The 14,549-nt window shown below is 27.5% G+C and overlaps 1 protein-coding gene across 1 annotated transcript; it reads right to left on the reverse strand.

The window, feature by feature from the left end:
* Nucleotides 1–12,157: 12,157 nt before the first annotated feature.
* LOC145969018 (ejaculatory bulb-specific protein 3-like) lies at nucleotides 12,158–13,867 on the reverse strand. Its single transcript, XM_083094885.1, has 2 exons — nucleotides 13,633–13,867; nucleotides 12,158–12,840 (listed from the first exon to the last, which is right to left on the reverse strand). Exons 1-2 carry the CDS (start codon nucleotides 13,829–13,831, stop codon nucleotides 12,677–12,679), a joined length of 363 nt encoding a protein of 120 aa, XP_082951011.1. The 5' UTR covers nucleotides 13,832–13,867; the 3' UTR covers nucleotides 12,158–12,676.
* Nucleotides 13,868–14,549: the final 682 nt, after the last annotated feature.

Genomic DNA, 14,549 nt, shown 5'->3' on the forward strand with positions numbered 1-14,549 from the left:
ATTTAATCGAGAATCAATTTAATGTGATAGGAATCCAACATATTAAATAATCACATCGATGTTTGCAATCTTTACGGACAATAATTATTATTTTAATACTTAGAGTCACAAATATATTCCATCCGTGTTACTTCATCATTCTATTTGACAATCTCAATATAATTTGGATTGTGAGAGAACACGAAGTAAAACAATCGAATTATAGATGGAAATAATTAGCATGACGAAAGACTTCATGAGTGATGAATAGTTTAATAAATAATCAATTAATCTTAATCAATAAATTAAAATACTTCTATAATTTAATATTCCTCGAATTTCCTCAAATATTTTATATTACAGAAAATATTTCGGCAACGAGAGAATTATCAATAACACCGTGTTTGACCTTGATAAACAGTATCGCGCTATTGTTAATAATGTTACATGGCTTTATTATCATTCGCACAGTGACCTTGAGTAGTGACGTGAGAGACGTTTCACATATTATCAAATTCTTTCTTTACATAGTCAACCTTGGCGATATAAACAGTACCGCAGTAGTGTTTCTGACTTACGATCATTCGCTCAGTGACTCTTGAGCAGTGAAGTAGTGATGTGAGACGTTTCATATATTATCAAATTCTTTCTCTGAACACAATTGCAAGTGCAACGAGGAACTTTTCGTGAATGAGTGTAAGTGCAACGAGGAATTCAAATGAGTGCAAGGAGGATTGAAGTGCCACGAGGAAAAAGCGAAGAAAGCAAAAGAAAGAAGGAGGTTTTGGAAATGGATGGACCAATAAGATATGATGTAAGTCATTGATATAAATTATTTATCACATTTATTATTTATTATATTGTTGTCCCCGCGTCCCGTCCCGTTGAATGTATTCGTCATCCGTTGAATTCTTTCGAAGAAGATCGTTTCCGCGCGCGTTGTCAAGATGTTGTTATAAACAACGACTGTCAGAGAGTCTGAGCCCAGCTGTCAAGCTGTGCGGACGCGCGTCTATTTGTGATCCGTTTTACGATTATTCTAAATTCTTATATGTTACTCTCGGTTTATTAAAATTCTTGTGCACCTTAAATCGCGTTATTAGTTACGAGTGCACGAGCGTCAGCGTATGCCGATTGTATCGCGCGCGTTCGATATACATATATCGTTCCGCGGACGCAACAATATATAAATTATTTATCATTAGTACTCTCTAAAAGTGAATCAGTGTATTATCACTGTAATCAGTGCTGTACTTATAACTGCTTGTAATCAGTGAGTATTTACTGTTTTTCAGTGATAATACACTGATTCAATCTAGTGAAAGTAGTATATATACTACTAGTGAATCAGTGTATTATCACTGAAAAACAGTAAATACTCACTGATTATAAGCAGTTATAAGTACAGCACTGATTACAGTGATAATACACTGATTCACTTTTAGAGAGTATATATTCAAAATATACATATTTCACATTTCGTTTTATTTCTTTGATAGTGATTTAATAGTGATTTTAAATTGTAACATATATAATACATATACTTATAAAAAATATTCCATTTTATTTTAAAATGATTAAAACATTTATAATATTTGTTATTAATATTTTCAGATACTTCTTATGTTTTATAAAATATTTCATATTGATATATTTATTTAAATATTTCACATATAAAAAAATTGAAATTTTTTTATTTATTGTATTACTAAAAGTTTATATCTAAAAAATATAAATTATTTTGTAATTACGCAATTTATAATATTAAAATATATCTATTTAAAAGTAAAAATGTAAAAATTAATTGCGCGCAATAATTAGTTTTAAAATCAATTATTTTGAACATTGCTTTATGTAATATATTTCCTCTTATTCTTTATATTTTTATTTATCGTTTATATTTGCGAATTTAAATTTATATAATATATTACAAAATAAATTCCACAAAATATATTATATATAAAATTATATATAATATAACCCTCCCATTGGGTACACCTTGTCGCGGTGGGAGGGCTTAGTACTTGGATGGTGCCTTGAGGTTTATCTTAAATTTTTCTATTTAGGATAAATCTTAAGGAGCCTGAAAGGGAAGCTAAGTACCCTTTCGCGTCGTCGGTGCCATCAACGTGTCGCGGACGGCGGCGTTTCGTTACCGCGTTTTCGCGTTGTAGTATTCTCGCGTCGTCGCGTTTTCGCGCTTCCGCGTTGGACTTTTCGTATAAAAATCACAATTTCATTATTGTCACGAGTCTCTACTTCCGATGCCAGCTAACTAGGATTTCGAGTTTGCACACGTTGCTATGCAACGTACACTCGTGCTTCGTGCTTCGTCAAGTGATTCGGCCCGAATTAGTTAGAACTCGATCGATTGCTCGGAATGGTCGTTAATGGGTCCCTTCTTTTTGCTCGTCTACAGCCACACGCACTGCGTGTGTTAACCCTATCGAGACTCCGTCGAGTGGATTCCCCTAGGCACGATTTTCGCTCGATAAAAGGGGTTGCCTCCCCATTTTCTAAATTGCTGAATGTTAGCGTTTAAAAAATGTGGGTATCCTCTTCTTTTGCCGTCTACCAGCCTGGTGTAGCATATAGCAACCGCGGGAGGCATAATATGTCCGGGCGGAGCGCCTGAAATCGTGCTTAGCGGGTCCAGGTTCGATACGAGATAGGATAATTATGCGCGAAAAAGAGTTGGTGAACTTCATTTTCCTCTATTTCCATCAATCGTTTCGTCTTCTTTCCGGTTGAGGCTTAGTCTTTGCTCGTTATATCGTTGCATTCCCGACTTGTTGGCTCGAAGTTGATTCTCGTGAAATGAAATGGGATTTTCGCTCGTACCGAAATCGGGAGTGTCGTACAAAGTATATATGTATTAAATATATACATCGCGCGACCAAATTTTTAATCGTACCGAATTAGTGCGGGAGTGCCGTTTAGTATCGCGCGTAAAATAGCGGAAATAGCGATATAAGAATATCGCTCGTGAGTGCGGGAGTGCCGTTAAAAGTATCGCGCGTCAACAACATGAGAGGAGGAGGAGGCCTGGGAGAGGCATCTTGCATCGGTGGAGCAACCTGATGGTGAATATTTATTATTTGTATATCAATTGGTATAAATTGTACGCATAATAATTCGGTGTTTTTATTTAAATTAATTAAAGAGAAAATTAGAGAAAAAGATTTTTATAAAAGTCATATAAAACTTTCTATTTAAAAGACAGTTTCAAAAATTTATAAAATTTTTCCACACGTGTTTATCTCTGCTTATTATTTTACACATCGGATATAAAATTCCGAACGATAAAAATTTTTTTAAATATTGATTGCATTTTGTGAGCATTATTATAAATGAATTTTATATTTGTATGTTACAGACAACTAGCTTCGATAACAACACTCCGCTGTTGCGCATCAGTGAGTGAGAAAAACTTTTATTTAATTTTAAGGTAACGGATTCGTAGAGATTGCAGATGTAGATGTAGATTATAGATTGTAGATTATACATTGTAGATTGTAGATTGTAAATCCGTTGCCTTAAAATGGATGAGCTAGGATAGATTAAATTAAATAACTTTTAATAAATTCTTTCGAAATGCTTTGCATCTATTGCGAAAATATATTGAAGTAATTAAAAAAAGAGAATCAAGAAAAGAAAATTTTTTTATAAAGATTTTGTCTAATTTATTAAATAAAGAGCACGCATTAATAATTTTATCAATTTTACCAATTTTTGATGCGACTTTATTTTTATAACGCGCACTTATTTTATTCTAATTTCTTATAGCTCATCCATCGTAGAATTTGTTTGTAGATATTGTTTTTAAACTTTACTTTAACTTAATATAAAGCCAAATGATTAATTAAATAATTTGTAATATGATAAAAGTTGTACACACACATGAATTTTATATTTTATTAGAAAATATAATATACAGAAATTTGTAGTAATTTGGCTTTATTTAAGTTAAAATAAAATTATATTCAAATATTTAACGAACGATCGTAAAATCGAGCGAACGTTACGATGAGCGTGAAATATTTACGCTCATTTGCCGGTAATTAATGGCAAAAGAAGGAGTGTTTATCTCCTTTTTCGATCTCTGATTAGAGATCGAGCGAGAAAGTGGTCAGGATCAACGAAAAGTAAGTTCAACTGGCCTGAAGAAAAGCTTTACGTACAATAGTACGTAATGTCGGACATTTATTCACGCGGTTAGGGCACGCGGTTAGAGTATGTAATTAGGGCACGTAATTAAATATACGTGATTAGAGATAGGCTTTCCTCGAATAATTTCACTTAATCGAGAAATAGGATTGTTAGGGCTATTAGGTGATCATTAAGATTTTTTAATTTTTCTTTCAACAGAAGTAGAGGATTGTTAGGGCTATTATGTGATTAATTTAGGTGATTAATATATTATGTATCTTTTAAAGAATCAGGAAATGTAGGTTTAAATAATATTAGGGAAAACAGATTAATAAATATTTCAATAATTATATTATTAATATTAAGAATTTTGAAGGGGTCAATATTTTTTGAGTGTTTTTTTTAATAGGTATTTTATTTATATAAAAATGAAAATTAAATTATGTGATATTAATATTCGGGTAATAAGAGCCTATCGCGGATGTAATTGCGTAATGATCAAAACTTTACTTGGAATAATCTCTTGGTTTGAGATTTAATTCCAACAAATTCCCCTCTAACCCCCCTAGATGGAAGTAAGAGCTTACTGGTAAGAGCAGTCGCCCGGCAAACGAAAGATTCGGGTTCGATTCCCGATTCAGCGACTTTCGGACCGATATTTTTCTCGCCTACTTCCATCTAGGGGGGTTAGAGGGGAATTTGTTGGAATTAAATCTCAAACCAAGAGATTATTCCAAGTAAAGTTTTGATCATTACGCAATTACATCCGCGATAGGCTCTTATTACCCGAATATTAATATCACATATTTTATATTCGAGAGCCGACATCAAGAAATTTAATGAAAATTAAATTGTTAACACTCAATAATGTTTATAGTAATACGAATTTTTTTGCGAAATTTTATGTACTTATGTAATACGAAATTTATGTACTTTTATGTAATACGAAATTTTATGTATGTGAGAGCCCAACACTACCCCGGCGGAACTGCTAAATAGGTCCCGCCGGGGTGTGCATAAGGAGCATTTTCCCCACGTAGAAAAAAAAAGGATTGTTAGGGCTATTAGGTGATCATTAAAATTTTTTTAATATTCCTTTAATGCTAAGAAAAATATATTAAAATTCCAATAATCTTAGGGACTAATCATCACTAATCTTGTCTAGACTATGTAAAAATTTTTAATAAATTTTATATTATAAAATATTATACATATATTTTGAGCATTTTCGTGTAATAAATTATTCCATGTTATAAATTATTTTGTATTACATTTCAAATTATATTATATTTTACATTAACTTTTGTATTAAATTCTCTATTGAAAGGAAATAAAAAATTTTTCCTCCTCGATGGTATCTCCACCTTAACGAAGGCACTTGCCGGGTGAGGAGGTTTGAGTACTCTAATGAACCTGAGAGCTATGCCGGCGGTAACATACGCCGATATTCATACAGGCTTTCCTTATAATTAAGATAATTTTAAGTATGATCTTAAATATAAAAGTGAATTATGAATACCGACCGTCGTTACTGATAGGATCACCCATGCCGGACAGGTCGAAGGGGAAGAGAGATACCAATATTATATAAATATTTGTTATATTAATTATATTAATATTTTTAAATAAAATGAAAGAAAAAGGGACAATAATCGAGAAAATAGAAAAAGGCAACTACAGTGATTTGAATATCTATACCTGAGAACAAATGTCCATAGAAAGTATTCCGATGGACTCCATATAGGAAGGAATAAGCATGACAAGTGATGATAATTTTTATGATGTTAACACAAAGGAATACAATAAACCATAATAATCCAAGAACTCGAAGAAGAGAATATATTGGATAGAAATGCATAGTGATTGGAAATGATTAGAAACTAAAAGACAGTATGCATACAACCTATTTATTAATCGTAATACTATTTTGTAATTATATTAAATTTTATAATTTAGTACATTGTATTATATAAAGTATTAAGCACAAAAATATTATGCTGGTATGAAAATTATAATAAAAATATATAAATAATGTTACCTATATTAGATTGGAACATATGAATTCTTTATATTTTATATAAAGGAAGAGACTTAAAGTATTTTGCAACATCTATATTTTTCGAGTCTTCATTATAAAAACTTCAGAAAAATCAGTGATTAATTTGACAAATTCTATACATGTATTAATAATTAAATTTTTACATGTATAAATAATTAAAAAAATAATTGATAAATATCAAAGATCAGTTTACTGCTAATTAAAAAGATTTATAGAAATACAGTTAAAAATGTTTTTATCCCACAGCAGGCATTTTGTGTTTTGTAAATAAAAAGATATAAATATGACAATGAATATAGAAAAATATTTATTTCATCTTTGAATATTACAGTATCTTTCGCGATTGAATAATTTATTTACTATCATTAATTTACATACATAAGTATCTTGTTATACAGCACTGGTGCTATCGGCATTTCGCGCACATAGCACAGAACAAAACCAGAAATTGTGCACATTATATATTACCCTCTGAGAACATTCATGGACATTGGCTTTGTAGTTTATGTCCACGTTTTCAATGTCCATAGAGGGAGTATCGCTTTCAGAGATCATCTAAAAGCAGGCCATGACATCTCTCAGTCTTCTTTCTGGCCTGACGTTGTCATATTCGATGTTTCGATACTTTGAGTGCTGCAATTTGCGATATTGCGATTCTCGAAGTCGGATATCTTTTACGGAACGCGCCAAAACAACTATAAAACCGCATTCAAATCGACCTGTATGTTTTGCGATATTTTTTATTTTTTGCGACGGAATCTCGCGCGCGAACGAATATCATAAATATTTCTCATAAATTGTCAAATATTGATAATCAGTTTTTGTGTGCAATTGCTATTTTACATTAATATTGCGATTCCTTTGAGTGTTTAGTGTCTGCATGTTTCGCGTCTATATATTCGTACTCGATCAACGTAGCACATCTCAAGTTTCGTCGAAATACAACGAAAATACACAACTACATATAAACAATCAGGTATGCATCAGAATCGTTGAAAATACATAACTTTTACAAGCTTGCAATTCGAAAAATCTATCTTTATTATCTGTGCATCTTTCTATGTTTTCTAGAAATATCCGGAATCGATCGATATTGTGACATATATTTCATCTTTATTTCCTCGTCGAAATCGGAGTCGAGATTGATGTATATTTTATCTTATTTTCCCCGCTGAAATCCGACGGGTATATTCTATCGACATACTGCATATACATAATCAGGTATTTATTGAAAAAAGGTATGTGCTCAAAAATTATTAAAAATAAATTCTTACCTTATCTTTCTTCTAATTTTGCAAAGAAATTATATTCTCTGCAAGGTTCTCTGGAAGGTTTAAAAAAAATTATTTATTACTGAAATTATTTTATTTATAATAAAATTTTTATTATAAAAATAAACAGAAAATGATAGATATTTAATTATGGGGATTTGCACATTTGGATTAGAAATATTCGCCGTACTTTAATATCTTTTTTCTTTTTCAAATATCACGGCCAATAAGCAGTTCAAACAATATAATAGAAATGCAATTATTAATTGAAATATCAGGAAAATATTATGGAGAAATAAATAGAAAATTAATACAGCAAAATTATAGCAATAATATAGCGAGATGTAAGCTACAATATTATCACACGTTACTATATGTAAAAATATTATTTTATATCATTTTTAAATCTCTTGATAGTGTTAGGAATATCATAAAATAATAATTTTATGAAAAATTGAGTTCCAGACAATTATGTTAAATATCTACTATACATCCTTAACTGATTAAGCAAATTTTTTGAAAATATATTTTAATCTGATGCAAAGCAATGTTAATATCTTTCAATTTATTGTCAATAATAATTTTTCTCAGTCTGTTCTTTTTTATATTCTCTGAAGCCTTTGAAGTTATTTGCCAAACATCAAATTTATCATTTATATATAATTGTCTAGTACATTATTTAATATTTCTTTTTACTTTTTATTATATTTTTCTGAATTGATTTTCAAAAACTTCGGTGAAAATTTCTATAATTTTATTTTTATATAGTAACATGTGACAATATTAATTTTAGCTTACACAACTTACTGTATTAAAAATAAAAATTTAATATATTTTAAAAATTTATTAGATTTACTTTTTATCTTGCTCTTTCCTCTGATTAACAAATATAAAAATTTAGTACTACTATTGTAGTAAAGAATATTTAGCAAGCATGTATCTGATTTAAAAGAACAATTTTTACGAAAAGATCAAAAATTGTTATTGTCTTATTGTATAGTGACTCATTTTTTTTTAAATCGACCACTTAATGATATAGAACGATATGAATATTTGATTGATGAATGATATGCAACAGTTCTTATACATATATATAAAATATCTTGTATATTTTTTTCTACCATGATATTTTTGAGTAATAGATTAATTTAAGATTTAATAAATTAATTATCTTATATATCAAACATTTGAATTATATCATCAATTTTTTATTGTAACTAAAAACTATAAAATTGTTCAAATTATATATCTTTATAATATTCTCAGTTTTAATCTTATTTTATAGATTCAATTCTTCAATTCTTTTAAAAGATAGCAAAATGGTTGTCTTTTGACAAATTGATTGATTGATTCTGTATTTTCATCAATATAACTTAACTAACATCAATATAACTTAATATTTATTTTTAAATAGTGATTCATAAAATATGAGTAAACTTTATTATTACAATTTTATTACAATATTATTAAAATTTTAATAATGACTGATAGAAAATTTCTAGTGAATATCTTCAATTAAAAATTTTTATTTTAAGCATTTAATTACAAAGGAATGGAACTGGAAAATAAAACAGTAGATGACTTTCGTAGATGTCTGTTCTTTAAAGTAAAGAGAAAAATGTTTAAAACTAATAGAGTATACTATTCTGCCATTATTTTCTCTTTTAATATTTATAGAACAGATTCTCATTGTAAATCTGATTTTTGAAAATTATAAGTGTGTTTCGATATTTTAGGGAAAAATCGATTTTAAATAAATTAAAAAAATTTATCAAGAGAAAAGAAGACTTGGTAAAAGACTCTGCATATAGGTATATCTTTAAAGAACTTTGTATCTGCGATCACGCATAATTCTGTTTCAATCACAATGATCGATATCATCTTGATTATATAATATCATGAATCATCATAATTTTTGGAATAATTAATGAAGATATTATATAATCGATGAATCATACATCCTACATTATCTGATAAAAAATATCAGATATAAAATTTACATGAAAGAGAAAAAAGAGATGCATTTTAATTAATAAAGAAGTAAACATATAGGTGTTAGTTATAACATGTTAACAAACTATTTCAGATGTAAATTAGAATTTTCAAATAAAAATTTTTCACAATTGTAATAAAAAAGTTAGCACGTCAACATTTCAATTCACTTTTAATTTGCTTCATTATTATAAATCGTATGCTATAAGGTATAAGTTATTTAAATTTAATACTTTTTGCGAATTCCGCTTCAAGATAAATATGTAGAATTTTTTCTGCACAATTTTTTTCATAACCTGCATTTTCCGTTATATTTACTTATTTATGAATTTTTTGTTGAAATCACATAATATTAAAAATGGAGATTTTTGAAAACATGCGAATAATATAAATACTTGGAAAACAGATTTTATTTGATTTTGATCAACATATGAGAATGGTTTATATATTTATCATTAATTAAAACAACAACGAATATAGCATATGAATATTATATTTGAATAGATTTTATGAATATAAGAGAAGCAATGAAACAAGATGAAGCAATGAAGAAGGATTAATATCTCTTTCCATCCATTCATGAGTATAATGATAATAAATGACTGATTTCCTAGAGACAATTACGCAATAAAACAGTAGAATACACGTAATGTGCAATTAAGGCTGCGTTTGTTTTAACGCTTTTAGCATTGAAAGCATCGCTCTATCTTCGTTTAATATTCGATGTGCAACGAAGACAGAATGATGCTCATAGCGTGTGAGCACCAAAGCGAACACAGCTTAAATGTCTATCATAATATCTTTATAGAGAGAGAGATACCTATATTTTACAATAAACTATAAGATACTTGCGATAAACTATAAGAATATTATATATTCGTAATCATTATATAAATTTATCATATATAATTCTTTTCTAGAGAATTTTAAAACTAATAATCATATTATTTTAATTATTTATATAAAATTTTCTTATAAGATTTTTTTTTCTTATAAGATTTATAAAGATAATTTACTGAATTTTTACCTCATAGAAAGGCAGTTCGCCTAATTATCTTTCATTTTCCTTGTATCTTTGATCTTTGAAATCCTTGCATCACGAAGATATTGCGCATAGACATTAATATTAAAGAAGCACATGTGATAAAAAGATTAGAGAACAATATAAAAACAAATGTTTTTCTGTTTTTTTCCTTAGGTATGTTACTTACTTACTTATTATTTTATTTGCTTAGCTTTCTTCTTGTAAAGACTTGTAAGTTATTGTATAACTTAATATTTAGTTTAGACAATAAAACTTAAGAAAATTTACTTCTTTTTTCGAAAATCAAAATCTTTCTCAATTTTTGCAATTACGAAAAGTAATTGCTTGACGATATTACGAAACGATTTCTTTTTTGGATAAAATTAATTAATATTGAAATAAAAACTATAAAAATTGATATTTTGGACATTCTCTTTTACTTAAAAATATTTTTTTATAAAGCTATATATATTTTTTATTATATATTAATATAAAAAGTGTAAATTAATCTCAGCAAAATATATATCACGAATGCAATATTGCACAATTAAATGTGATAAACTGATAATTCACAGTAGCATAGCTCGCGATAAACTTCATTAATGGAATTGAAAAAGAATGTCGTAAGTAATTCAATGATTTAATATCTTATAATAATTTTTGGCAAACGTGAATAAAAAATAAGTTTCTATAGAAACGTTCTTAATTTAAAATACATTTTATCATTATCTTAAATTACCACACAAACATAAATTTATACGAATACAATTATTATGCTTCATGCACATCAATCTTCAATACATTTTATTATACAACATTTTATTATTACATAATTTCTATTGTTGGAACAATTTCACGATGCACAATCAACTCTAAATATTTCACGAAAATTTTACAAACAAATTTAAAAACAGAAATTAAAATTATATAAGTATACACATATTTTTTTTAATATTTTATATAAATAACTAACATGTGTGTTCCACACATTTACATTCGAATATAGAATAATATTGATTATATTAATGGACTAAGAAATATGAAAAGAATTTTTCTGTTTCTTACGTTATCATTTACTTATTCGGATTATTTTTTCTTAATCTAGCAATGTATTTTCCATGAGAAACTCATTCCAATCATATTATGATGAGAAAGAACAAACAATTATTTTCTTGGAACAGTATAAATTAATTTATTTCTGTATAATATTCATTAATATATATTATGCACATGAAACATGTCATCGCAATTACAAAATTATATTAAATTGCTAGTATTTCTCTCGATATTTTTTTAGTGTTTATGGAAAAATCTTATGTGCAAAATATTAATTATTGTTTTTTTCGAATTATTAAATATTAATATTGTGTATAAAATACTAATGTATAATAATCATTATTATGTATTAATATTATAATTTTACATATAAAAAATGTCGTTTTATGCATTCGAAATCGATCGAAAATGATCTAATAAATTTCACGTTATTTTCTTAATGAAATGCATCGAAGATACAATTACTACACAATTACACTGCCTAATTATAATTAAATGTTAAAATTATTACGCCTAAGTTTAATTAAATATTAAATTAGAAATAAACAAATTTTATTAATTTTTAACATCTGAAAAATCGCGAAAAATCTATTTTTGGAGGGTTTAAAGAAAAAAATTATGTATGTATATATTTATATAACTATTTTTATTTAAAATTTTTGTCACAAAAGTGGAATAAACATGGATGTTATAAAGATCTTTTTTTTATAATAACATGGAAGGTATAAGTATCTTTTGAAAAATTTATTATGTATTTAATATTTTCTCTTTAAATATGCAGTTAATAGAACAGTTAGTTAAAATTATTTAAGATAAATTCAAATGATAATAAAAAAAAAACAATTATTGATAATATGTACAATAGACCATAAATTTAATAACAAGTTATAGTTGAAAATACATAGACTTTTACATAGGTTTACATAGTTTTATGTTCTAACATTTTTTATTTGTTAAATTTTGTATCGTGTTTGAGAATTATAATGATTATATTAAAGATATCAAACAGTAATATCATTTTACGAAAACTAAGACGATAGACAATAATGTAAATCTAAGATAATTTTGTTAGTAATTAACTAGTAAATATCTCTTAACATCGGTATTGTCAGCATTTATTTGATATTGCCGGTGTTGTTACAGGAATTATTCTTTAGCTTTTTTCTTCATATCTTCTAAACTTTTTGCAATAAATGCGTTCCATTTTTCAGGCTCATTTTTCGTATACCATTCACTTATTTCGTCCAACATATACTTTTGCTTTTCAGTACATAGCTTGCACTTAGTTTGAAAAGCCTCACTGATGATCTCTGAAAATATAGGTTTGATAAGTTCTCCATAATAATTCATAATAATCAATCTTATTTCTAATAAATATATAAAATCTACGAACATTAATACGATTGCGGAAGCAAAAAATATTGTAGTAGAAATTTAAAATAAAATAAAAAGTTGAAATATATGTTTTGTGGACAGAAGAAAAGGATCAAATATTAATTTTATCTTTTACATTCCTAAAAAGAAGAAATCAATCATCTATCCAAAGAAATATAAAACAACAATAATATCTGAATTAATAAATAATGTACAGCATTTCTTGTATATACAAAATATGCATTATCGTGTATTTCTCACATTATTTTTGAATAACGGATTAATATATATAAAGTTAATCTATCTCTTATAAAATATTCGAAGCATATCGTCGTTGCGATGAATTTTCTTTTTCTTACGTATCCACTTCTATGTATTTATATAATTCCAATTATATAAATTTCACACACTTATACATATTTTTCTAACTCATTTTTCCTCATAAGCCTCAAATATCTTTTATTAAAGTAAAGTGCTCGCTTGAAATTAATTGGGAACTTTATTTTATCATTATTTCCTTTTCTAATATTTACAGAAAAATTACAGAAAAATTTCTATTATTATGTGTGATTTATTAGTTATTTGAAAATTATAGAGACTTACGGCATTAAACATTAAAAGAAAATAAATTTCAATGTAATCAAAGAAAAGGAATTTTTCTCTCTCTTTTTCTCTGTTAAAGAAGAAGAAAAATCATACGATAGAAGTAAAATATTTTGTAAACATACTACTGAAGAATTTCTCATCTGCTGTTACGCATGGTCCTGTTGCCATGAAACATTTATAATATTGTTCTCGTAGCTTAACGTTCTCAAGTATTTCGTGGACATCAATATCGTCGTACTTATCTTCGTATTTCTCTTCCTCCGCAAGTACACACATCAGTGCAATACCAATGATCGCGATCGTGTAGATTAGACGAGCCATAGTTGTCACTTTTCAATAAGTTGTAATAGAGATACTAAATGGTCGATAGATCGTGCATTTTATTTATAGGTGTCAGTCGTGATAAAAAAATATTAATTATATGCAGGATGTAATTGGAAGGAGAAAACTAGAAGTGGGATTTAATTAGCAAGAGAACGTATAACATATACATATATATACAGAGTGGGGCATTTTAATCGTCCCAGGCGGATATCTGGAAAACTAAGAGAGATACAGAAAAATGTTTCATACAAAAGTTGTATGGTGTATGGTTGTATGGTTCGGAGGGGGACATAAGAATAAAAATATGGAATTGTTAATTGCAAATTACATATTTTTTCTTAAAAACAACTGTTTTTTCTTTACACCAATTAATTCCTCTCATTATTTTGTACATAAAAGTATTAAGGTAAGATAATCGAAAAATGAATATTTTACTAGATATTTTATGGTTTATGTAAAATTAAGAAATTATTTCAAGCCTCATAACTCGAAAAGTACTTAATGAAAACTAACTTAATTATAGTGTTTTGGAAAGCTCTCAAGATGAGCTACAAGAATATGCAAAAGCATATAGGGTGTCCCATTTAAAAAGTTGGAGGTGATCTTCACATGACTTTCAGGTGACTCTTCAAGGTCAAACTAATAGCACTATCTTATGTCCCCCTCCGAACCATACAACTTTTGTATGAAACATATTTCTGTATCTCTCTTAGTT

Source organism: Camponotus vicinus, unplaced genomic scaffold (assembly GCF_025532165.1).
Source record: "Camponotus vicinus isolate PSW18456_S1 unplaced genomic scaffold, iyCamVici1.0 SCAF_1, whole genome shotgun sequence".
In the NCBI taxonomy this organism is placed as follows: domain Eukaryota; kingdom Metazoa; phylum Arthropoda; class Insecta; order Hymenoptera; family Formicidae; genus Camponotus; species Camponotus vicinus.

Excerpts from the sequence above, each read along its gene's own strand:
- LOC145969018 (XM_083094885.1), bottom strand. The coding sequence starts at position 13,831 with ATGGCTCGTCTAATCTACACGATCGCGATCATTGGTATTGCACTGATG. Across the intron at positions 12,841-13,632 it reads AGATGAGAAATTCTTCAGTA|AGATCATCAGTGAGGCTTTT; the intron begins GTATGTTTACAA and ends CTATATTTTCAG.